The following is a 24,958-nucleotide window of genomic DNA, read 5'->3' as shown; positions in this document are numbered from 1 at the left end:
ACACCTTGTCAGAAGTCCCTCTTCAGCTCTCTCAAGGTGCTCCAAGGTCTCCAGGCTTAACAACCTCAATCCTCCCAGCTCACGGGAGAGGCGCTCTATTCATGCTGGTCCTTATTGTCTCCATGGATCCCCATGCATGGGGAGGCCTCAGTGCCATGCTGGAGGCAGGGCTGGAGCTGCCAGCACCCACAGCATTCCCACAGTCCCAGGATCTGCTGATCCTGCAGACGCATCCACGCAGCGCGCCCGGCACCAATGCATGCTGGTGCATTGCTCAACACGCGCCCGCCTGGCAGCCCCGAGCCATCTGCACCCAGGTGCAAACACAGAGCTCCCACGGGCACCAGGGCCACCCACGCCCCCCTGGCCACGTGGGAACACCTGTCCATGCCCACGCTGCCGGCGGGAATGCCCGTGCCAGCCTGCATGCACCAGGTACCCGCGGGGAAATGGAGCCACCAAAGGCAGGGCCCGGCTCTGAGCTCCCTTCTGGGCCAGCTCTGCTCTGCCTTGGCCACCACTGTGCTGTCCCTCCAAGCTCAGCACCACCAAAAAGCACACCAGACCTCAGGCTGACCACACCATCAAGCCTAACCCGTGGCATCTACTGCCTGGGCCTGACCCCAATCCATCCTGGTGAGTGGGAGGAGCTGGAAAAAAGCCCCATGAATATCAATACCTCCCCTTTCAATGCTGCCAGAACAACAAGGAAAAGTTGAAAATATCTGTTTTCCTAATCAGCTCTATCTGGCCATGACTAGAGAGCTCTATCAGGGATGTGCAGTGTGGGCAAATCCTTCACTGCGCTAATATATTCCATCTCCCCCTCTTCCTCTCTCCTATCTGTCCATTCCTCAGCCTCTCCCGCAACCTAAAGCTCTCTATTGCCTCACTTTATCCAACACATTCCCACTGGTATCCAGAAACAGAGCCAACAAACAGACTCCACCACCTCTGCCCTAAACCCCCCTTGTACTCGGGCAGACAGATTTATTACAAACACCCCATCAGCCCCAATCCAGGGTAAAATCTGTGGCTGCTGGGGGGATCAGGCAGGCCTTACAAGCACACCCCGTTCCTGCTGGCCCTAAAACCACGCAGGGTGGAGGACCACAGCTTCCCACCACTGCCAAACCAGGGAGGAGGCCATTCCCAAGGCTGCCTCTGACCCCCCCAGATCAGCACTCGCCTGAAGACAGCAGTTTCTCTCAGCAAATCTGCAAGAGATTCTGCCATGTACAAGCTTGGCTGGGTTTCAAAGCATAACGAAACCTAAAATTCCCTGGGAAGGGATTCTATTTAAAAAAAAAAAAAAAAGAGGGGAAAAAAATAAAATAATCCCTTCAGCTGTACTGAAATGTACTGTTTTGGGAAACAAATCAAAACGCCTCGTTCCAATGTTGACTTTGAAAGTTTTATGTGATTTAGACCATATGACACCGCAAAATAAAGAGAAAAAAGGCAGCTAGGAAGGAAAAAACAGAAATTTCTCCTGCTGAAATGCAGAGACAAGGCTTCTTAACACCATGCTGGAGGTTTATGCGGTTTGGGGCTTTTTTTTTCTCACTCAAATCAAATTTTTGAACAATCAAACATGGTTTCACAAACCCGCTCCATCTTTCCTAACTGCATTCGCTCCCAAGGAAGGAGCCCGAGGGAGATTTGTGACACCACAGCTCCCTTCTCCCCCAGCCCTGGCTGCTCTCCTGCAGCTCTGCCATGAAGAAACACTCCCCAGGAACAAATATCACCCCTCCTCAAGAATAACTTGAGATACCTTCCTCCTCCCCAGCCTCCTACCATCAGCCCCGAGTGCTTGAGCTCTATATTTGGGGCAGAAAGCCTCTTTTAGCATATTTTTGCCATGCCCAAGCACTGAGACTGCAGCTTGGTGTAGAGGTTGGCAATTTCAGGAGCTCCCTGGAGAGCTGTCACCTCTCCAAAAGCACTGCTGCTCCTGGGGAGCACACTCCTAGACCTCCATCCATCTTCAGGAAGCTGCCCAGAGAGGGAGTCACCCCATGTGGGGACCCCTTTTTTCTTGTTGGCAGCACCCCCCAACCAGCCAGGCCAGGCTCTGCTGCAGCTCTGTGCCCTTCTAAGCCTGACTGGGCTCGGGGGGTCACCAGGGTGGTGTTGGGGAGTCACTCACTCGATAGCAGGCATGTTTGGGGCAGACATGGGGCTGACTTCTTTGGCTTTCTGAAGGGCGTGCTTCTGGTTAAAGGCCTCCTCTTCCTCCTGCTCGTCCTGCAGAGAAAAGAGGGCATTACTCAGTGGGGTGTTGGGGCTCTGAGGGAAAGCTCAGCCATTGGGAGCAGTGAGGGATGTGCAGGGCAACCCTTGATGCCAAGGCTCGAGGGATAGAGGGGGACCTGCACTTCTGGTGCCTTGGAGTGGCTGCCTAGAACAGAGGCTACACAAGGTTAAGAGGATAAAGTGGGTATTTACTGAAGGCCTTCAGCAGGCACACCTTGGGCAGTCAAAAGCCTCACAGAGGGGCTACAGCCAAGAAGAACAATGGTGATGAGTTTTTCAGACAATTATAAGTTTGGTCCATTTACATATCAGGGGTTAATCCTCCAATTACAGCTTCAGGTAATGAAGTCATACACCCTCAGTTTGCTCCTCCCCAATTCACTTTTGTTTACACTCTTTGGGGTCTGGAGCTGTAGGGTGTCCTTGAGTTTCAGGCCCAGAGGGATTGTTTTGTCTGACCAAAATGTGAAGACAGCAGCCAACACTCTGTATGGAGTTTAGAGTTATACACTAAAGCAGTACAGGATTTGAAAACGTATAAAATTTTAAGGCATCACTTCCAGAGACACTATTTCCTTTGTGCTGTGGGGATCCAGATTCCCCACTACACCAGATCTTCCCCAAGGCATCAGTGCTGCTCAAATAAGTGAACCCAGCCCACTCCAGGCAAGAGCTGGGCTGAGCACGGTGGGACAACCCCAGACAGCGCAGACCAGCTCAGCCCTCCCTTCTTCACAGCCACAGGGGCCAGACAGGCATCCCCCAAACCGAGTGGGAGGTAAGGCATCCATGAATGACCCCGGTAGAGACCGGGTTGCTTTAATGAGTATGGTTGTGTCTCTGGAGCAAAGAATGTCATTAGGAGTCATTAGCGAGCATTCAGCCTTTTCAAAAACTCAGCGCTCTCTTAATTGATGCTGCCGATACCCGTGCGGCTCTCCCATCCCTCGCACCCCAGCGGCAGCCGGCAGCCCCTGGAAGTGCCTTCTGCACCCTCCCAGCGTGGGAGGACCCCTGCACACACCCCTCAGGCAAACCAGCACCGTGCCCCGCTTCGGGGCAGATTTACGCCGGTGTGGAAGCCTCCCAGTGAGTCCCAGGGATGTGAGTAATAGCACGGGCTCCACAAAAATCTGGGCACCACAGGATCACTGGTCTGCTCCAAAGAGTGTCACTGACCCTTGCAGCTCTCTAATGCTCACCGTTATGCAGATGGTGCCCCGACAATTTCGAGTTCCCCAAATATTCCCCAGCACGGTCTTAAAAGCAGCTGAGCACCAGCCTAAATTGCATCCTAAATCACATCTGCTGCCCTATAGGCAGATGGGGAATAAATATTGACACCACTGGAAAATGCTTCCCACTCCACATCTCCAGAGTGCTTGGGCAGATAAGAGTCCCCACATCAGGTCCTACCCAACAGATGAGGGTTGTCTCCATCTGACTGATGGCAAACAGGACTGGGAAGTTTACATGGAGAAATAAAGTCATACTTGAAGTGTGGGTGTTCCTGGAAAGAGCTGCAGGTTTAAGCGTTTTCCTAAATCAAAGCCTAAATGGCTTTGCCCCCACTCTCTCCACGGGAGAAGGAAAAGGAGCAGCAGGAACGTACCTTGGTGAGCTCCTGAGCGTTGGCCAGGTTGTCCACGGCAATGGCCAAGAAGACATTCAGCAGAGTATCTGAGAGCAGCTAAGGATGCACAAGCCGTGTGTTAAGGACATGTGTATCTGCAGCTCCCAAGGAGCCCAGCCAAAGGCACAAACTCCTCACCCACCCCACAGCCCTCAGTGCACCTCCCCACAGCTCCTTCTCTGCCTTTGGGACACCCACAGGTGTGTGGTGGGTGTCCCTCAGCTGGGAGGGGAAGAAGGGATGCCCCCAGAGAGGCTGGGGAGGTGTCAGCCCTGAAAGCACGGCAGCCCAGTGGATACAGTTCCCAAACAAGGTGAGGACGATGAAGTAGATGGAGGACCACATCCCTGAGCGCACGCCTCCCTGGGAGCGGATGCCGTTGTACATCACCTCGTTCCAGTCCTCGCCTGTCAGGATCTGCGGGGACACGCAGCAGCAGCTCTGTCACCTGCACTGCCCATCTGTGCCACCAACACGCAGGCACTATGTACAGGGACCCCGTGCAGTGGATAAGCCAGCTCTGCAACACCTGAGGGAGATCAGCTACACTGATGAAGATTTAAAGCCTCCTCAGAAGAGTTTTGAAACTCTTCATCTTCTGTAACAGAGGTGGAAGAGTTTCCACCTCCTTCCATCCACTTTGTTGTGTAGGAGAGGGAGGAAGCAACAGCTAATAGAGGGGAACTTGTGTGGTGTAAAGAGCCCCTCCCAGCCATGTGGGAGAAACCAGGTGGTGCCAAGTCCCTTTGCTTGGGTCTCCTGGCAGCCCAGCTCCTACCTGAAACACCGTCATGATGGCTGCAGGGAAGGTGTCAAAGTTGGCCGAGGGAGTCCCATCCATGAAGTTAAACCTGGAAAGGGAACCAGGTGGGTGAAATACCAAGGTCACCAAACCCCTGACTGCGTGCTACCAGTTCTCTTGTGTTTAGGAGGACCTTTCCCCACTCTAGAAAAGGTCTCCTGAGCATTTGGTGCCAGAAACCAGAAGGTCTCCTGCCTGGAAGGACCCACACAGCCCAAAGGCAGCCCTCGAGCAGGGATTTTTGTCTGGGAGGAGACTGAGGGGGAAGGTACATTTTTGCTGGGCCCTTGAGGAGCGTGTCATCACTTGGCTTTAATGCCAAGAAACTCTGGTTCCTCAGCCTTGAAATGACATACCTGCCTCCAAACAGCTGCATTCCCAGCAGGGCAAAGACTACAATGAAGAGGAAGAGGAGGAAGAGCAGACTGATAATAGATTTCATGGAGCTCATCAGGGAGACCACCAAATTCCTCAGGGATGCCCAGTACCTAGAAAACAGAGATATTGCTGGAGCACTGCCAGTGATGCTGGAGAGCAGGAGTGACTGGATCTGGGCTGCAGCCACAGACAGAGGGTAACAGGCATTGATGGTGGGTACGCACTTGGTTATTTTAAATATCCGCAGGAGACGAAGAGCTCGTAGGACACTGATCCCAAAAGAGGTTCCTGGCCTGAATATAGCCCAAACCACTTCGAAGATGCTTCCCACTGTGACCTGAGAAGCAGACAGAGCCACAAATCAAAGACAGGCTCAAGGTGAGCTGCTGCAGGGAATCTTAACATCCCCGAAGACAAGGCACCCACCACCTCATCCAGGACCTGGTGTCTCAGGCTGTCCTGGCAGAAAGTGCTCCCTGCCCACTGTGACGGCCATCCTGATCCCCACCTTGGTGCCTTGCATTGCAGAGCCCTGCCAAGCATCTCCCCCCACACCCACAGCATCCCTGGGGCCGCTCACCCCACAGTCGAAGCAGTTGAAGGAAGAGTGGAAGTAAAGACGTGGCCCCATCCCGTACATCTTTAAGGACATCTCCAGAAGGAAGAGCCCAAGAAACAGGAACTCTGCATAGTCTGGAAGACAAAACCCAAGCGTGCTTGAGGCACTGAGCTGTGTGGAGCACACTGCTTGCACGCACCAGCTGAGCATCCAGCACACCACAGAGATGGGACAAATCAAGGACCACACTGCATCCCCAAACTCTCAAGGTTTGGGATGAGGGAATTTGATCTGTAAGGAGCAAAACTGTATGTAATAGAGCATCAGGCCCGTGAGTTAATCATTCAGGGGAGATGCACCAGTGTCCCAGGGGATTGAGAGGACCAGACATGGCCAGCACGGAGCGGAGCAGCTCTTTGGCATTAAACCACAGTGGCTGAGGAGCCTACAAAGGCATTAACCACACAGCACTGTAGGGGAATACTATCAACCTGGATTAAAATCATTGCATGGCTGGAATTTGGCCAGGGAAACAGAGCCAAACAGCCAAGAGCCAGTGAAAAGCCTTTCCAGCTATTTGATGAACATTTAGCAGGCAAGAGCCTGGCTCTTCACCTTTCCCAGAAGATGCTTCTCACCACGACCAGCTGCCGCACCACGCTGCAGCGTGCTGGGAGCTCAGCAGGCCTGAGCCTACTACTGCAGATTTGGGTAGAGCTGGGGCTTGACAGGGACATTTTCAAGGTGAGGAAGAATAATGCTTCTGAGAAAGCAGCACTGTCCCCACTGCAGCAGCTCAGGAGTGACACACGTGGGGCTGACCATGCTGCTCTGCAGTAGCCCACACTGCAGTGCTTCTGAGACCTGACCTTGTGCCCTGGCCAATGCTGGGTTCAGGGAGGCTCCATAACTGGGAACCTCCAAGCCTGGGATTCCTTCACCATGCTCTGCACAAGTATTTTAACCAGGGTGTTCTGCCATGACCAGTCCCGTCCCTGCAAATTTACACCTTTCCATCAATGGCTTGTGCACATTCAGAGGTGGTTCTCCAGCAAGCTTTCCATCACCACTGTTCATAATTTTGGGATAAACTCCACTGAGACTGGCAGTGTTTTTCTCTCATGACTAACACATCAGACCTGAAGGACACAGAGCCTCTGTGTTTGCTCACAAGGCTGAGACGGCCCTCAGTGGCCATGAGGCCAAGGGCAAAGCTGAATTAAACACCTCTACATGATCTTTTGCTATCAACAATGGATGGAGCTGAGGTTATTCCCCACCCAGCTCCACACCAGTACAACTGTGGCAGGACTCATCCCTGTGCGCCTCGAGGCAAGCAGTGAGGGTGTGCTGCAACACTCTCCCACCTACACCAAGCCCAGGGACTCACAGAGGAAGTGGGTGAGCCAGGCTGGCTGGTTGTGATGGACGATGGCCACACAGGCAGTGTTGAGAGCCACCAGGCTCAGGACGATCCAGTAGAAGACCTGGGATTTGACCATGTGGCGGACGGAGATGCGCAGGAGTCGCTCCTTGTGCCTTAAATAGGAGGCACCATCCACTCTGGCACCTTTGAGGCCAGAGTGACTCGAGGGGTTACCTAAAGGAAAAAGAAGGGGAACAAGGAGTTGGATGCTCCAGCCTCTCCTGTGATATGAGACAGGACAGATGGCTCATGGACATTGCTCTTATGGGGCACAAGTCATCCAGAAAATTTTTGTGTGGCAGCAGGAGGTTTGCTGCTAAACTAGCAGAGATGTCTGGTTTGTGACGCTCTCCACGTGATGGGTGGGACTCTGGGAACCCAGCCTGCTGGCAGAGGTTTGGGGGAAGCAAGCTGCAGACTGCACTTACCCAAGGTTGGATGGAGAGGTCTCCTCTGCGCCAGCCTCCTCTCGCCCACGGAGGAGATGTCGACACAGTGCTCGTCACCAGACATGGCATCCGTGCGGTTCCGCTTGATGGTGGCTCTCCTGAGCACTGGGAAGACAAGAGGAACAGCTGTTGGAGTCTCAGTGGCCCAACTCTGCCAGTAGCCAGTGCAGTGGATCAGGACCTGGTGGTCAGTACTCAGGTCTGGTAACAGGATGAAGACACCCAGGTGATCCTAGTCCAGAGCTATCCCTTGTGTGGGATCAGACACCTCCCAGCCTCCACGCTCTCTCAGGAGTTACGGTGCCAATCCACCTTCCCTCACCCCTCTCTTGGGCTGCAGACCCCACTGGGGCCTCCCCACCACAGCTGGAGGGTCTGAGCCTCCAGCTCCAGGCAGGCAGAAGGAAGGGCAGGCAGATTTTAAGGGCATTGCTGGTCTTACCTTCTAAGGCTGAGGTCCCCGAATTTTTGTTCTCTTCAGCCAGCATGACTTCCTCTACGCAAAACACACAGTTCAGCATCAGGAGACAAGGCACTGTCACGTGTCACTGCCTGGTACTTAAGAACTTCCCCCAGCCCAGAGGTTGGCTCTAGATTGCAAACTCTTACCAAGGGAGTTTGGTTAAGGGCCCAGAAGCAAATTCTGGAGGGTGACAAGTGGCAGCTACCAAACGTCACATCAGAAAGAAGAATTACTTGTGATCAGCCCTTCTCCCTTCACTGTCATTAAGCTCATTAAAGAAGTAGAGAACTGTAAGCAGGTCTGGGGCTCAAGCAACCCAGCCCAGGGCTAAAACTGAGGTCTGGTGCTCAGGACTCATTTGAAGACAACCATCTTTTACAAGTCTGAATGCTGGATGAAAGTGTAAATCTTCCCTTCCCAGAGCTGAATGCACTGGCCTCATTCCTAGGAGGAGCAAGCAAGGACATGGGCTGTGGCAGTTTGGGAACCAACACCCACGGGCTGTCATGCCTGGTGTCAGGAGGAAGCCTGGAACCTCCACCACCCCCAGCCCAGGTCCAGGAGTCCCGAGGTAGGAACCTCGGGACTCCTGGAGTAAGTTCATCCCCTCCAGATGGCTCCAGGAGCAAATTTAACTGGACAACCCTTTTCCCTATTGACTGCTCTTCTTTCCCGCTGCCCACCACTGCAGGGGACTCCAGAAAATGCCAGGAGAGAGGAAACCATGGCAGAGCACAGCTGACAGCCGTGTTGCTCGCAGCCTCCCTGGAGATGTGGCGTGCTTTGTGCACAGAATGTGACAATTTCATGCCACAGAACACGAGGACACACCGGAGGTTGGTGATGTCCTTGCCTGCAGCCTTGTGGGACCAAGCTCACCCATTCACTCAACATCACCACATGAGCACCTTGGACACTTCAGGACTCAGGGATTCCTTTCTCTCCCCACCAGCCCACACGACCAGCAGTGTGTTGTCCCCCCACATGTCCCCTGGCCACCATCCTTTACCCGCTTTGTCTATCCACGCCCGGTAGCCGTTGAGCTCCCGCTCGATCTGCTGCTGCCGCCGCAGCTTCATGAAGGCTCGGCGGTTCTCCACACGCTCTCTCTCTTTGGCAAACTCCCTGGGGAAGGGCAGAAGGGAGGGCTGAGAGCAGGCCCAAGGGGCAGCAGGATGCCCAGGGAGCTGGGGAACCACGGCACAGAAAGCAGGGACCAAGGTGGTTGTTGGGGACGTGCATGGCTGCCCCCAAGCAAAGTGTGGCAGAGGATGGGTGAACGATCAGGGAGGAGAAAAGCAGGACTGGATGGATGTGAGCAAATGCCCTGCTTGATTGCTCAGTCCTGCATGCTCCAGCTGGGAGCTGCTGCCACTCAGGGAGGATGATCCCAGTGCCACCCAACTCCAGAGCCCGCTCAGCTTCTGTGTGTCCCTTCAGGGAATAAAAGCTGGGCACTGTGAGGAAGCACTGAGGGGATGGAGGAGGGAAGGTCCTGTCCCTTGCCTTCACCTCCTCCTCTTAATCCTTTCCTTTCCAGCCTCTCCTTGGAGTATTTTCCCAGAACTTGAGACATGGCTGTCCTCCTCTGCATCTCAGGGTCTCACAAGAGCTGTCCAGGTGTGATGACCAGTACAGAAACTCCCTGCACCTACAGAACTCCAGCCCACACCCTCAGCCCCCTCCCAGTCCCAGGATGCTCCGAGGGAAGCGTGATTACAAAGAGCAAATGGCACTGTTCTCTCCGTGAGAGGAACATCTCTCTCCCCAGAGACCAGCAGTAATCTCAGGCCTCAGAAAAATAAAAACTATTCCAAAGAACGGAAAGAGCTGGTCTGTCTGCTGCAGAGAGCGTTCAAGTGCATTACCCCAGCTGAGCTATTACACCCTGATGCTGTGTGGGCTTTTGCATGTGTGTGTGTGAGTGTGTTTGTGTGGAAAGCCCGGAATGTTCCCTGCATCTCTTGTTTAAGATCCCCAGACAATTCAAGTGCTTTTAATTCCACCCCAGGAAGGTGAAGTTTCCTGCCGCTCTGGCATTAAGTGTCAAATGACTCCCCCTCCAGCACTGGCTTTCAGACTGAAATGAGACTTTCTTCCTGGGGCAGGGAAGCGGGGCGGGGAAACAAAAGGAAAGGAAGAGAAAAGCAGCCTAAGTGAAGGGAAGGAGGGTGGGAGGAGATGGGGGAGAAGGAAGGACCTCCCCAGCCAAGAGTGAAATGCGCTCGCAGTTTTGGGCATGCCATGCCAAAGCACCTCCTTGCTATAGCTGGAGGAAAGGCAGGAGCATTTTGGCTGTGCAATCACCCCTCACCACCCTTTGTCTGGAAATCTGGGATGTCAAAGAATGAGAAAATGCTGTCTGGAGTCAGAGTTGGAGGAGAAGTTTCCTGTCCTCTGGTCCCCCTGCCATAGTTATGTCCTCTGCCCCACAGGCCATAATTCCACGGCAGCCTTGGCAGCACTTTTCCCAGATCCCATAAATACCAAATCCTAGAATGATTTGGGTTGGAAGGGACTGTAAAGACCACCTCATTCCTTGCCATGGACAGGGACACCTTCCACCACCCCAGGCTGCTGAGAGTCCCATCCAAACTGGCCTTGAACACTCCAAGGATGGGGAAGCCACTACTACTCCGGGCATCCTGTGCCAGGGCCCCACCACCCTCACAGGGAAGAATTTGTCCCTAATATCTAATCCAACCCTGCTCTCTGTCAGTGAGTAGCCATTCCCCCTTGTCTTATAACTACATGGCCTTGTCCAAAGTCCCTCTCCAGCTCTCTTGAAGCCTCTTTAGGCACTGGAAGTTGCTCTAAGGTCTCCCCAGAGCCTTCTGCACTCCAGGTTGAACAACCCCAGCTCTCTCAGCTTGTGGGCAACTGGAAGAACTTGGGAAGCACCTCCTGATGTGTATCAGCTGGGAACCTGGCCACTCTCTGCTGCCTCCTGCTTGCCCATCCCTCTGTCCTCCAGCTCCTTTTGCTGCATGGCAAGATAAACCATCATCATGTGCCCACAGTGGAAGCTACCCAGAAGGACCAGCTGAGCCTCAAGCACCTCTTCCTGCAGAGGGGAATGAGGGCATTAGAAAAGGTGCTCATCAAGCAATGCTTTCCCCCTTTTCCTAAGACAACCCTTTTCCTCGTGGAGCACTAATTTACAGGAGGCTGGTGCCACACACACTCAGGGACAAGGTCTGTGCAGCTGCGGCAGCGTCTCCGAGGGAGCCACTTCCCACTCACTTGATCCCTAATGGAGCTTAATTGCTTTTGTCCATTAGAAGGAGGAAAGGGTGGCAGAAAGGGGAGGAGGGAAATAAAAAAAAAGTTAATCTGAACTTAATGAATTATTACATTTCAGAGAGACACGTTCCCAAGCAGGGCAGCAGCGGGGGCTGGTGACATCTGAGAGTGGGTAGGCGATGCTGACAGATCAAGGATTGCTCAGAGCCAATTTGCAGCAGCGGGTAGAGATAATACTGTGTGTGAGTGAGAACAGGGCCAGCCATGGTGACTGACAACGCTTGGGAAGGCTCCAAGTCACAGGCAGGGCAGCCTGGCATTGCCCAGAGAGCGGGTGCTGTCTCCCATTGAAGGGCTCTGCTCCTGCTCTCTTGGGGTTACATCACCGGGGATGGCCAAATTCTGCCCTGCAAAGAGCCCAGGGCGGTGCTGCCCCATGGGGTCCCTGCATGGGGGCTCAGAGCATCCCAGCAGATTGCACAGTCTCCACCAGCAACACCTCTGCTTGTCCACCTGGGTCTTCTGGCCCCAAATCCCACTGTGGGCTCAAAAACATCCACCCCGACAGCCAAGATCCATGATGCCAACCTTGTGTCACTGCAGCCCCTCTCTGCCCAGCCTCATGAAGCCAAAGACACCCAGAGAGCTCTAGAGGTGAGTGCTGAAGGCCCTGGTGGGGTTTGGGGATCAATGTGCCATCTGTCCTCCTGCTCCCAAGAGCACCATTCCCCCACAGCCCGTGCTCAGCCTGCTGGGGCAATGGGAGCACAGATGCTTCGCTCCTCCTCTGCCTGCAAACTCTCCTCCACAACCTTGGCATTTCCTTCATGTGGCCTGAGAGTATCTCTGCTCCTGGCAGGAGACCCTTGGGACACCACCATGCTCAGCCACATTCCTCTCCAGACCCCCCAGCCACCCTCACACCAGGAAAGAGATGGTTTTAGTCCAACGTTATCTGCTCTAAGGACTGGAAAGCCCAGGCCTGGTTTCAATGAGAGAACCACTTGTGGAAGCATCCAGCTTGAAAATGGGTCCCCTCTTGAAAAAAACAAAAACAAAACACAAGAAAACAGGAAAAAAAACCCATACAACCAATTGCAAGAAAACCAAAAACAAGTTAAGAGAAAAGAGTATCACAGCCACTGCAATCCATTTTTTTCTACATTTTAGACCATTTTTGAGTTCAAAGCAGGTAAATAGTGCTGGTCACATCAATGTTGTGGCCTCCGTGCTTTGAAACAACAAACCAGCTATCTTCAAAGCCATCAATTCATCACCTCTTGCCTCTATTATAAAGATGATTCCAGCAAACCAGTTATCAAATCAGCCCTAAAACAGCTTGAGGCAGCAGAAAGGATAGGATGGAAATCAGAGAAATACTGGATTACACACTGAGGATGTGGCAGCAGCACCACTCTGCTATGAAAAAAAACCCCAAATATAATGGGATGCATAACAAGAGAGACCATCTGTAAGACATCAGGTAACACTACTGCTCTCCTCAGGTCTTGGCTCGTGGCTCCACTTCAGGTCTGAGCACCACAATCTGAGAAAAACTGCCTCTGAGCCTCCAGGAGGGTGTCAGAGATGGTTATGGGACAGAACTGACAACAGACGGTGTGGCAAACACAGCTGAGACAGTTGCAAACGGGGGGATCAGATGGTATTTACCCAAGAGGTGCACAGGAACTGAAGTGAGAGCGTTGCACTGACTGAGCAGTCTGTAACCTGGAGCCTCAGCTTAAACAGACGGTGACAGCAGAACTGGCACTGCAGACTGGGATTATTGCCCTGAACCCATGGCAGAGGCAGCAGCAGGGTGTCCAAAAGGTGCCAAAACCTCTGCAGGGGTTAGGTGCCTGCTTTGAAGGAGACCACAAGTTTTCCAGTGAGGGTAATTGCCTGATTTAAGTTCACTTGAACTGCCAGAGTCAGAGAAGATCCACGGCCAGGCTGGATGGAGCTCTGAGCAATGTGGTCTAGTTGAAGATGTCCCTGCTCATTGCAGGGGGTTAGACCAGATGGCCTTTAAAGGTCCCTTCCAACCCAAACCATTCTGTGATTCCTTAACAAGGCTGTGCTGTCTCAAGTCTTCTCTGAACTCGAAGGACAAGGAACACAAAAAGAAAGACAAACAGCAGCACCCCATTTCTTGTACTGCCTGTCCAACAGCTTTGATCAGCCCTGTGCACTTGGGCAGGAGCTCTGTGTCACCACGTGTCACCGTGATATTTTCTGGAAAATCCCTTTGCCAAGATTCTTCTCCTGGGAAGCTGAGAAGCCTCAGAGAAAAAGGAAAACAATAATTATGTGATTTGCTTCTGTGTTTTGCTGCTTTGGAATGTGGTTTGGACATTGTTTACCAACAGGTGCATGTTTGATTGGTTTCATGTGAATTGTTTTTTACTTATTGGCCAATTATGGCCAGCTGTGTCGAGGTCCCTTCCAACCCAAACCATTCTGTGATTCCTTAACAAGGCTGTGCTGTCTCAAGTCTTCTCTGAACTCGAAGGACAAGGAACACAAAAAGAAAGACAAACAGCAGCACCCCATTTCTTGTACTGCCTGTCCAACAGCTTTGATCAGCCCTGTGCACTTGGGCAGGAGCTCTGTGTCACCACGTGTCACCGTGATATTTTCTGGAAAATCCCTTTGCCAAGATTCTTCTCCTGGGAAGCTGAGAAGCCTCAGAGAAAAAGGAAAACAATAATTATCTGATTTGCTTCTGTGTTTTGCTGCTTTGGAATGTGGTTTGGACATTGTTTACCAACAGGTGCATGTTTGATTGGTTTCATGTGAATTGTTTTTTACTTATTGGCCAATTATGGACAGCTGTGTCGAGACTCTGGCAAGAGTCACGGGTTTTTCATCAGTATCTTTCTAGTTTTCTGTCTGTATCCTTTCTGTATTCTTTAGTATAGTTTAGTATAGCATAATATAATATAATATAATAGCCTTCTAAGAACATGGAATCAGATTCATCTTTCCTCCCTTTGACGGGGGACCCCGAAAATACCAGAGCCACGGTGTGACAGCGCTGCAGTGGGAGCGCACAGCTGACGCTGCTGAGGAGAGCACATTTATAGAGCGCTGGCAGTCACACGAGCTGGGGAAGGGAAAGCTGACAAGCTGTTGGTGACATGGAAGGGTAAAACGGGAAGGAGCTGGGAGATACCAGCCCTGAGGTGACCCATTACATCACTGTCCCAGTTAAGAAGGGGCAGATGTTGATGGGTGCCTTCTACCTTGCGGAAAGTTTGTGGCTGTCCACCTGGATTTCTCCAAGGCCAAGTGTGTTGATACCAGACTGAGTGGGGAAGTGGAGACTTCAGAAGGGAGAACAATCCTGCAGGAAGATCTGGGCAGGCTGGAAGAGTGGACTAATGAGAATCTTATGAAGAGAAGCTGTGGCTGCCCCATCCCTGAAGTGTTCAAGGCTGGATGGGGCTTGGAATAACCTGGTTAGGGGAAGTGTCCCTCTCCATAGCAGGAGGGTTGGATTGAGATGATCTTCACAAGGTCCTTTCAAACCCAGGCCATTCTCTGATTCAATTGTAAGGTCTTGGACATGAGAAAACAAAATCCAGGAGGGCAGCACAAGCTGGGATCTACCCAGCTGGGGTGCAGCTCTGTGGAAAGGGACCTGCAGGTCCCAGGGACGAGTTCAGTATGAGTGAGCAGTGTTCTGCTACAGCAAAGAAAGCCAGCAGGGTTCTGGGCTGCAGCAACCATGGCAGAGAAGAGAGCCACAAACATTCTAGCCGTAGACTCTCAATTTCATCATTTTTCCAAGGATAACACCACTGAGGTTTGCATTGCTGTCCCACTGCCCAGAGAACTCTTGTCTGCAATGCTGCACCAAAGGCAGCAACAGCAAGCTCAGCCCACGCTGCAAAGAAGCTGCAGAAGGGTGGCAGAGGGTCTGGCAGCCCCAGCAGCAAGGAGCAGAGATGGGAGCTCGAGATTGTGCTTCACTCTTATCAGGCAGGGCTGGCATAAGCAGCACAGCTTCAATGCTTCAAGAGCCCCGGGCTTTGTTCGCAATCACTCCCACTGGCTCATGCAGTGCTGGGAAAATGTCACTCCTCCCTTTCCCTCCTATGCTCCAGTTTTTATCCCCTGTGTAAGCAGAGAACATCTCTATAGTCTCCTTTTGCATGCGACAGCAATCCGCAGATGAAAGGTGTGTGGTCAGTACTTCAGGTGAGATGTAGCACGGAAAGAAAACCCCACTTCAATTTCCAGCCTTTCATCACATTAACTTCCCAGGAGCTTCCAGCACTCCAGTCAACACCTTCTTCACCCAACAGCAGTGCCCAGCACCCCCTTGCAAGGGTGGAGCTGCTCCTGGAGGAACTGGGCATCTCCAAAGCCATCCACTGGCTGAAATCGCTGGAGCCACGGGATTGCTGCCATCAACCAGGAGGACAGAAATTACCATAATCTGGAACAAACAACTCCGAAAGCAATCTGTAAGCAAGCACTATCTGCTGAGTGCCTTGTTGAGAGGATCAAAACGGAGCCTTTTCACCCACAGCCCGCAGACCACAGGCAGTCCACGGAGCAGATTTGCAGGGAGGCAGGATTAAGAGCAATTTTGAAGCAGCGGAAACATGCTGGCAAATAATTTGCCAGGAGAAATCAAAGGGGAAAGTCAGCGAGTCATCTTTTTGTTGTGGATTTTTTTTTTCCCCTTCTCACCCAGCTGGCTGTAAGAGGAGTCATTATTCCCTGTAACAGCAGAGGAACCAGCACAGCAGCCACGCACGCCTCTTGTCAGGCAGCTTCTTTGCACGGGGCTTGGAGCCCTTGGCAGAAAGGTGGCCCAGCAGAGCACGGCAGAGAGACATGAATATGGATGCCCACCTGCCTGCTGAATAGAGATGAAGGTCCCCAAGACTGCTCTGCCTGGCCTGTGCTCAAAGACCACGGCAATGTCAAGGAGCTTCCCCAGAACCAAGTGACGAGCGTGGCGTCACTCAGGGTGGTGCTGGGGGGCCTGGGAGGGACACCACTGCCCCTCCCTGTGACACCCACTCCTCCCTTCAACAGGGGTCTCATCTGCTGAGTTCCCAAGCACAAAACAAGCACAGACATCTCACATCTCATCCCAGCCACACCCTGAGATCCTACAACCATTCCAGGAAAAAGCCAACGTGATGCTTCCAAGCTTTTGTGCTTCCAACTCCGTATTTCTTGGGTGTAGAAACACAGAGTCATTCAAGTTGGAAAAGCTGCAGATCCTAAAATCCACCATGTTCACCACTATAGAACATCTCCTAAAAGTCACATCCATATGGTTTTTGAACACTTCCAAGGATGGTGATCCCACTACTTCCCTGGGCAGCCTGGTCCAATGCCTGACCATTCTGACGGCATAGAATTTTGTTTGCTGACATCTTGCTGGGAATTTATGGTCTCCCCACAAGCTTTCCTGCATTCCCTGCATGTCTCCCACTTCTCCCTCCAGGAATCTTTGAGACATTGATCCTCTTCCCAATGCTTTTGGCTTCAAAGCACCAGATCCCGGTCGACCGTGTGGGGCCCAGATTTCTGTGTGGAGCCAGCAAAAAGAACCCTCTCTCCATTGAAAATGTACACTTGTTCCCTTAACACCCTTATTATTAATTGCTACAAAACTTAATTTTATTCATCGTTTGTTATGCATCCAAATTGGATGGGGAAAAAAATTCAAATTAACTGAAGTGAAAAGATTTCAGAAGATGGTACAGAAGGCTCCTGAAGGAACTGAAGAAAACTCTCCGGAGACTGGGAACGCAGTGCTAACCCAACCTGAAAGAAAGATCTTAAGACAAAGAAATCTTGCCAATTTGATCCTTTAATTATAACATTAGTCGTTTCTTTCAAAGGCTTAGTGTAAGAGCTGGGGGTGGGGGGCAGAAAAGACTTAACGGGAGAAAAGACTTAACATCACCAGGATGAGTGGAAGCAATTAGGAGGATTTAAATTACTCTCTTGTTTGGTACAAGGCAGATATATTTCATTTTTCTTGCCATCGTGCTCGACTTCTTGCTCTGCCATTAGCTTCCAGAGATCTTCTCCTTGGCTGGCCTGAGGGCCCAGTCTTCCCAGGTCAGGCAGCATCTCCTTCCACTCTGCACCCACTCTGCTATTTCTGCAGACCAGTGACTAGAACAGCTCTGACACCCTGGAAGGGGGCTGGATGCACAAGACTGGGGATGGGGATGAAGTCTCCCAGCTCTCAGCAGAAGGATGATGCTGCAATGATGGAGGAGGGTGATTGCAAACCAAATTTTTTCTGCAGAGGCTGTGGAAAGGGAGGTGGGAAAGAGTCAGAACGCAGCCTGTTCGGTACTGAAGCTCTGTATGAGTCCTCAGGCTGTGGCCGCTCCTGACGTGGCACTGCTGCCACTGGCACATGACACCAGCAGCAGGGACAGGGCATTCTGGCTCTCCTCAGGTCTCTGCTGCTCCAGAGACAGAGCCCAAACACACACATTCAAATTGTTTTATGTGAGAAACAGCTGAGGAAAAAAAAAATTCAAAACTTAACCATTTCACAAACAAAAGGGAGAGCAGATCTTTGCAAATCTCCAGCACATGCAATTCCTCAGGCCACAAGGTAGCTTCAGGTAGAAAACGGCATTTCAATGGATGCTCCATCCTCACTGAGTCTCCTCTGCCAGGATTATCTCAGTAGCTCATGTAGCTTTAAAAGCTGAGCAGTCACATCTCCTTGGGCTCCGTACCTGCTCTCGAGGAGGAACAGGGCCAATTTTTTTATCTTTTCCTGCTTTCAGTCAGAATTAATTGATCCGTAATTGCACCCATGGAGGGGGGAAGTTAATAGACACGGTAATAAATGCCAAAGCCACAGCAGAACTGGCTCTCCAAGACCCTGCCTGGAGGAGCTCCATCTCCTCTTAATAGAGTCTGCATGCGATTCCAGTGCGTGTGTGCCTGTTTGTATTTAGGGAGAAAAACTGAGGAGCCTGCTTATGATGAAAATCATTTCTTTTCCTCTCCCACATACTTTGTGCTTAAGGAGCAGATGGATCCAGGCTGTTTACATCACAGAGGTCATGCCTCAGCTTAACAGTTGGGGAACTGACTGTTGGGAGAGATGCTCATCGCAACCAGGAGACTGCTAAATCTGGGCTCCGGCAAACTTCTGCTGGTGGCAAGTGAAACACACAAATGTCCTCCTGCAGCCTCTTCTCGCTGGGGACCCACCCCGGCTGTTTGGCTGTTTCACCAAAGGGAGCCTCTGCTGAGACGAGGCGAGGGCAGAGGCAGCTCCTGAGCGTGAACCTTGAGGAGAAGGCTGGAAATCCTGAGCGGACCTTGTTATGCACCGATGCAGATGGTGCAGTTTGCAAGCTACATGGGACCAGCTTTCTGCAAGGAGGCTCCCAGTGGCCATGATTGCAGCTGAGCACGGCCTGGCTTCCCCAAAAGCACTGGTGTAACTGCCAAGGAAAGAATTCCTTTGGTGGAGGTGTTTCCATGGAGCTCACTCCCAAAGTGACCATCTCTTCTCAGTTCAGCACAGCCACAAGTGGGGGTATCTGGCCAGGCCCTGCCTGTTCATTCAGCTGAGAGCTGGGCAATGGAAAGGTCACACCTCCCATCCCCCAGCCGAGCCTCTTCCAGCACAAAAGGATTGTGGTGACTGCTAAAAACAAGAAGAGCTCAGCAAACAGAGCAAGGAGCGAGGCCCTTCCTGCTGCACTCAAGGACACACAGCATTGGTGTGCACAAGCACCTTCTCCTGCCCTTAGGTCCTACTCCTCCACAGCTCCAGCAGCACCTTTGGATGATTCACCCAGCCAAGGGGCTGCATCCACTGAGCCACAAGGATGTGGATGTGCCCAGGCAGGGAGACACTCACAGTGGCCTTGCCGTGGAGTGGCAGAGCCCAGCTGGCCACCTGAGCTCACCTCCCTCAGCCCTCCGGGGAGCTGAGCAGTCCTGCTTTACCCTGGATATCTGCCACGCCACAAGAGCATCTCTGTTGCCAATTAGGCCACCCACCCACTTGCATCTTTCCCCAGTACAAACCCTACTAGCAATAAACAAACAGTGGAGATGCCAGCCGGTGCCTGGGAAGAGTCCTAGGCGGTGCATCCAACCCAGCGGGCATGGGAGCGGCTGCCTTGGGCTGCCCTGCTGCAGGGAAGCACCAAGGTGGGCCAGGGCATGGCCAGGCATTCCACCAGCCCCGCTGTGGTCTTCTGGCCAGTGTCCCCAAGCTGCTTTCAGCACCAAAAGCCTCAGTGTCCACACAACACATGACTCTGACACGATCCAATGTTGTAATAACGTTGTTCCCATCTTCCTAACTTTCCTTTTCCAGGCTTTTCCAGGAAAGCTCCTGCTTGACGTCGACACCCAGCTGGACTTTGCCCAAATGCCCAAGCTGGGTGTGGCATAAGAAGTACAAATTCCACCCAAGGCTGCTTGGATGTCTTCATCCCCCATAAGAATTCATCTCTCTGCAAGGCAAAATGAGGCCCTTGTCCTGCAGCCTATCCCCAGAGTCCCTGGACCCACTCAGGCCCCAGAATGAGAACTGGGAAAATTCAGCTCAATAATAGACCCCAACTTGCCATTCTAGATACTCCTGAAACCACCACCATCACACTGGGACTTCCAGAGACACTCAGGAAAGGGACAGAGATGACCAAGGCCATTCTCCACCCTGACCCTTGCACCTAAGGCTTTCCATCTGGCCAGACCAGTGCGAAGATGAATTTTGCATTTTGCCATGATGCATAACTAGCTAGAAAATGACCTGCTTCAGTCAGAACAGAGGAGCCCACATCTTCCCCCAGTGCAGGAGAGGGCACACTCTCACCATTCACCAGCCCCTGCCAGCAGCTGAGGATGTGCTGGTGCAACCACAGTTCATTGTCATGGAGACAAGAAGAGATTTTGTCTCCAAACCCAGCTTAATGGCTTGGATTAAAACTGCCTTCCCCTTGGGAAGTGCAGGACAGGGACAGCTGCTTTGTCCCTACTTCCTTATCTCCTGGGCTTATCCACGTGCACCCCAAGCATCCCTGTCCTCACCAGCTTGCAGCCCAGCAGTGCAGGGCTCCTGGTCACAGCACAGAGATGCTCTGTACCACTCCCAAACCCATCCCAACCCATGCACGCCCCACCACCAACAGCCTGGACTCAAACACATTTTCACAGACCCCCTCATGTCTCTCCCCTCTTGCAGAAGCCAAGCAGCCAGAAGATCCCCCGTGACCATTTCTCGCACAGGAACCAAAAGCAGATCTTCAGCAAGGTGACATGAGAGTAATAATAAATATCTTCAAGGCTGTCCCTTTCCCAGCTCCCCAGGTTGAGGAAGAACTGAGCACAGGCAAGGAGCAATCCCCTGCTGTGGGGCAGGCAGGTATGGAGGGGATGGAGGGACACAGGGACCAGCCTTAGGTGCCAGGAATGTGTGACAGGCACAGCTCAGAGGGAATGACCACTCTGCTTACCCTGACAGCACTCCCAGGACAAGGTTGAGGACGAAGAAGGATCCAATGATGATGAGGGGGATGAAGTACAGCCAGTTCCAGGTGGCTCCTAAGGCATCATTGGTCTGGAGGAGAAAGAAAAAACCATGTGTGACATCACCTCCAACACCAGCGGTGGGGCAGAGGGAGGGTGTGTTAACTCCATTGCTCCAGGCTGACCACACCAGGCTCCTCAGGCCATGGCCATGCCTGCCAAGTCTTGGTGGGCACCTGGGTGTGTTAACTCCATTGCTCCAGGCTGACCACACCAGGCTCCTCAGAGTGACATGGCCATGCCTGCCGAGTCTTGGTGGGCACCCTTCCCCACCACAAGAGCCCTGGCACCCCTCAGCACCCTGCCCCAGCCACATTCTCCAGTCTCCAGCCCTCATCAGGCAGGACCACACTCCTCCACCCCCTCCAATCATCCCTGCAGAGACTGTAAGGGGTGGGTATAGCTGGAGGTGCAGGGTCCTGCAGCCCAAAACTGTGGTGCTGAGGGCGAGGGGTCACCCTGAGCATGTTTTCCCCAGAATTTTGGTTCAGAGCTCCCATGCACATCCACTAGGATGGGGCAAAGCAGCCCCACGGCAGCAGGGCCTGCTGAGCACAGATTTATAGGGTGCCTTAAGACCAGGGAAGGTGGCATCTAAAGAAGAGGCAGCCAGTGTTTGTCCCTTCATGTGCAATGGGAAACCTCCAAAGAGGCATTTTGCTGCTGGCATCATCACTGACACCTTGCAGACAGCCTCCCACCACAGGCATATCCCCCAAAGCCACAGAGCTGAGACCAGACGGGAGCTCTGAGCGCAGGGCACGGCCCGACAGCTGCAAAGGCTCCTGATCAGCCCTGCTCAATCCCTCCAGACATTAATTCACCAGAGGTTTTAATAAAGCAGTGCCCCTCTGTCCCTCCCAGGCCCCATTTGTCCTCTGGTGTCAGGCACGGTGCGCATGACGCTGGGCTGAGGGTGATGCGGCAGAACGTGACTGTCTGGGGGAGGTGGTATCAATCTTCTTGCAATGAAAGACTCTTTCTCTTTTCTCTCTCTTCCCCCCTCTCCCTGTGCTAATTAAGCCCTCATCTTCATCTGAGTCATTGGCACCACATCTCCTGGTCGGCCAGTGCAGGAGCTGAGGCGAGGCTCTGCCACGGGAGAAGCGCGGTTCCAAGGAGCAAAGAAAGCGTGTGCTGGAGCCTTCCTCCAGTGGGAACTTCAGCTGGGTGTCCCTGTCACCCTGACACCGAGCCCAAGGCAGGAAGGGTGACACCAGCCCAGCCCAGCCCAGGCATTGCCCACAGCAGCACCAGGACAGGGGATGTGGGCAGCGGTCTCAGTGACACGGCATGCAGCAGCCATAAGGGCTCTGAAAGCAGCTGGAAGGACTCACTGCTCACCCCTTTGGCCCTAGGGAAACCACACATATCCTCTCAAGATCCTGCTCTTTCAAGATCCCCAGTTCACCTCCAGTCCCATTCTTTAGGGCCATGGGAGTAGCAGGGACAGGGAGGAAGGAACGATGCACGGGAATTCCTGACATCCAATGTTCACCACAGCCCTGCAGAGACCCCAGGGCACTGTGCTCTGCTCTGGCAGCACCATCTCCCATGGCATCAGTCTTCAGGCATTGTGCAACCCTCAGCTCAAGCTTGGCAGGGCTTCAGCTCGCTGCCAAGATGCCACTGGGTACCTGCCACTCATGTCAGGATTGCTTGCCTTTGAAACTGGCTCCTGCCCAAAAAACACAGGCTTTCCCCAAGGTCTTTGTCACAGGGAATACAAAACAGAGGAGCTCCTTTCCTACACAAGAACAAGACATCTTCCCCCAGAACTGGGCTATCACCATCCCTTCTGTAGCTATCTCAGCAGGAGAGAGAGGGGGAAATAGGCAAACAGGCAGTTTTCCCAGGGTTATCAGTGCCCAGATGTCTTCCCTCTCCATTTTTCAGGCATAGCAAAGCAGGGACAGCTGGGGCAGGGGCTTGGCAGGACTCCGGTGGCATGGGCTGACTGTGATCCTAACCTCTGTGCTTCCTACAAACCCAGAAACTGGTGATGCCAGTGGCTCCAGACCATCATCTGGTACTTGCTCAGCCATTCAGGTTGCCAAAAACTCACTATACCCACTGGAAGCCTCCTCAAGCAGATGCTCCAATGGCTGATGTAATTTCCAGCCTAAATGTATTTGTGGTCATTTTCTATACTGCTCCTTCTTTTGCCAGCACTGGCCTTTGGCTGAAATAGCTCTTTTCCTTCCTCTTTCCATCCTGATCTATTTCTGGACAGCAATCGCAGCCATCTCCAGCCTCTGCTTTGCTGGCCAAAGCAAGATTCTTCCAGGTCTCTCTTGCCCAACTGGCTCTCCTGCCCTATTTTATCCAGTAGCCCCTTCCCTGCTCCAGCCCAGGCTCAGTTCATCCTGGACACAGGAGACCTGAGTGAGCAATTTGATGGGTCACACTCCATCCCTGCATGATGCCACAGAGACTTCACCACCTCCCCTGCATCCCACCATCCTCCCTCGTCCTTCCTGCCACCCCTGCCCTGCAGCCACCTCGTGGCCACCCCGATGTCACCGTTCACCCTCTCCTCCTCCACGCTGCTGCTTCCCAGCCAACAAGACCTGAGCTGCTTGGATTTCCACTTCTCACTGCATCCAAAGGCCTCCCAGCCCAGGATGGCAGCCTCTGTCCCTCCAGCTCTGGAAGCCAGTGGTTGCTGGTGGCAGGAAAGCCCATGATGGATCCCCAAGGACTCCACGAGTCAATGACATCCCCTTTGTCCCCTCAACACCATCCCAGCACTGCTCACTTCCCCACCAGCCCCACAGAGCCCCTCATGGGGCAGTGTGTCTTTTCTGGACTCAGATGTTTATTAGTCCTTATCCATGTCACAGTCTCACAAACCCTGAGTTCTACAGCACTTCACTCTTACAAACTAAAAATGGAGGCCTGTCTCTCTCTACAAGACCTTTTAAGGATAAACTGACCAATTAAGAAATGACACCTAAATTATTTCTACTTTTAACTCAATAACCAACCACCCGTGCCCTGCAATGGGGACTTTTTTATCCAATTACACAAAACCACCCAAACCCATGGAGAAGAAGGTGAAGAAGAAGAACCAACCACGGCCCTAAAACCTCCATCTTGCTTTATATGTATTACTATATTCTAAAACTTTAAACTGTAAGTTTTCTACCCTGTGATATCACACACTTCTACTCAAACTCCACACCCACAATCCCAGTTCTATAATTACATTTTGCAAACCTTCTCCACGGCCTCAGGTCAAATGCAGTGTTCTCTTGGGGGTCAGTGCCTGTCAGCACAGAAAGTCTAAAATTCTCAGCAGCCAGGGTTCCAACACATCCCCTTCCCCTCTTCCCCTCCCCATTTCCACTCTCCCACAGCAAACCCTTTACTACAAGGAGCAGCCCTAGGACGTCTCCAGGCCTGCGATGCCAGGTTAGCCCGGCGTGACCTACCTTTGACAAACCCATGATTCACTTTCCTCTCCTGCCTCCCAAACCTGTTCTGAAATGCCATGAGATCGAGGTCAGCCTCACAGTCCTATTCCTGCCTGCCTTACTTTTCCTCCCCTCCTCCCCCCGATTTTAAATATAGGCACCGCATTCGCTATTCTCCAGTCAGATGGTGCCTCCCCCAACTCCATGGAGCTGTTAAAAATACTTGTTACCAGACCTGCCATTTCATGTGCCAGCTCCCTCCGAGCTCGGGGGGAAGCCATCCCAAGCACCCAGGCTGGTGGACACGGTGGTCTCAGCGCTGGGCTTCCATGGCTTCCACCTTGGCCATGCCCCCATTGCCGGTGTCGCGCCTTTTGCTCCTTTGTGTTGACCAAAAGCGGGGCTGAAATGTCCATCCGTGCCCAAATCTCTCCAGGTGTCATTTCACTGGGCCTTGCTTCCGTCTGCAGAGGTGGGGAACTGCTCACTGCTCCTCCAGGAGGGCTGTGTCAACACAACTTTGCCTTGGCCCTCATAGCACTTCCCAGCTTTTTTGGCACCAAGATGTCATTGTCTTGACCGAGCAGCCTCTTTTCCTATTCCTTTGGGGCATCATTTCTTCTTGATATACCTCTGTAGTTCATCATCTTGGTCCACTGTGCCTTCCCATAGATTTTTTTCCCCTTTGTTGAAAGTATCAGGAGGTTGTTGTTTGCAGAATTCAGGGTAGACGCAGGAATTTTAATCCCTAAATTACACCAACTCCTTTAATGAAGAA

The 24,958-nt window shown here is 52.5% G+C and overlaps 1 protein-coding gene across 1 annotated transcript in view; it reads right to left on the bottom strand.

Annotated features, from left to right (window-relative positions):
- The window catches only part of CACNA1E (calcium voltage-gated channel subunit alpha1 E), a 93,588-nt gene that overhangs the window by 36,616 nt on the left and 32,014 nt on the right, over positions 1 to 24,958 (bottom strand). Inside the window, exons 7-18 of the mRNA XM_041419978.1 lie at positions 20,692 to 20,795; positions 8,979 to 9,094; positions 7,949 to 8,002; positions 7,531 to 7,611; positions 7,022 to 7,231; positions 5,653 to 5,765; positions 5,297 to 5,409; positions 5,051 to 5,182; positions 4,671 to 4,743; positions 4,192 to 4,309; positions 3,872 to 3,939; positions 2,153 to 2,250 (exon numbers count right to left, since the gene is read on the bottom strand). Coding sequence (XP_041275912.1) covers positions 2,153 to 2,250; positions 3,872 to 3,939; positions 4,192 to 4,309; positions 4,671 to 4,743; positions 5,051 to 5,182; positions 5,297 to 5,409; positions 5,653 to 5,765; positions 7,022 to 7,231; positions 7,531 to 7,611; positions 7,949 to 8,002; positions 8,979 to 9,094; positions 20,692 to 20,795 — 1,280 coding nt within the window. The remainder of the gene's footprint in view (positions 1 to 2,152; positions 2,251 to 3,871; positions 3,940 to 4,191; positions 4,310 to 4,670; positions 4,744 to 5,050; positions 5,183 to 5,296; positions 5,410 to 5,652; positions 5,766 to 7,021; positions 7,232 to 7,530; positions 7,612 to 7,948; positions 8,003 to 8,978; positions 9,095 to 20,691; positions 20,796 to 24,958) is intronic.

Source organism: Onychostruthus taczanowskii, unplaced genomic scaffold (assembly GCF_017590055.1).
Source record: "Onychostruthus taczanowskii isolate IOZ18803 unplaced genomic scaffold, ASM1759005v1 scaffold63, whole genome shotgun sequence".
In the NCBI taxonomy this organism is placed as follows: domain Eukaryota; kingdom Metazoa; phylum Chordata; class Aves; order Passeriformes; family Passeridae; genus Onychostruthus; species Onychostruthus taczanowskii.
Note: the sequence above shows the minus strand (reverse complement) of the source record. Positions and strands in the feature narration are given on the sequence as shown.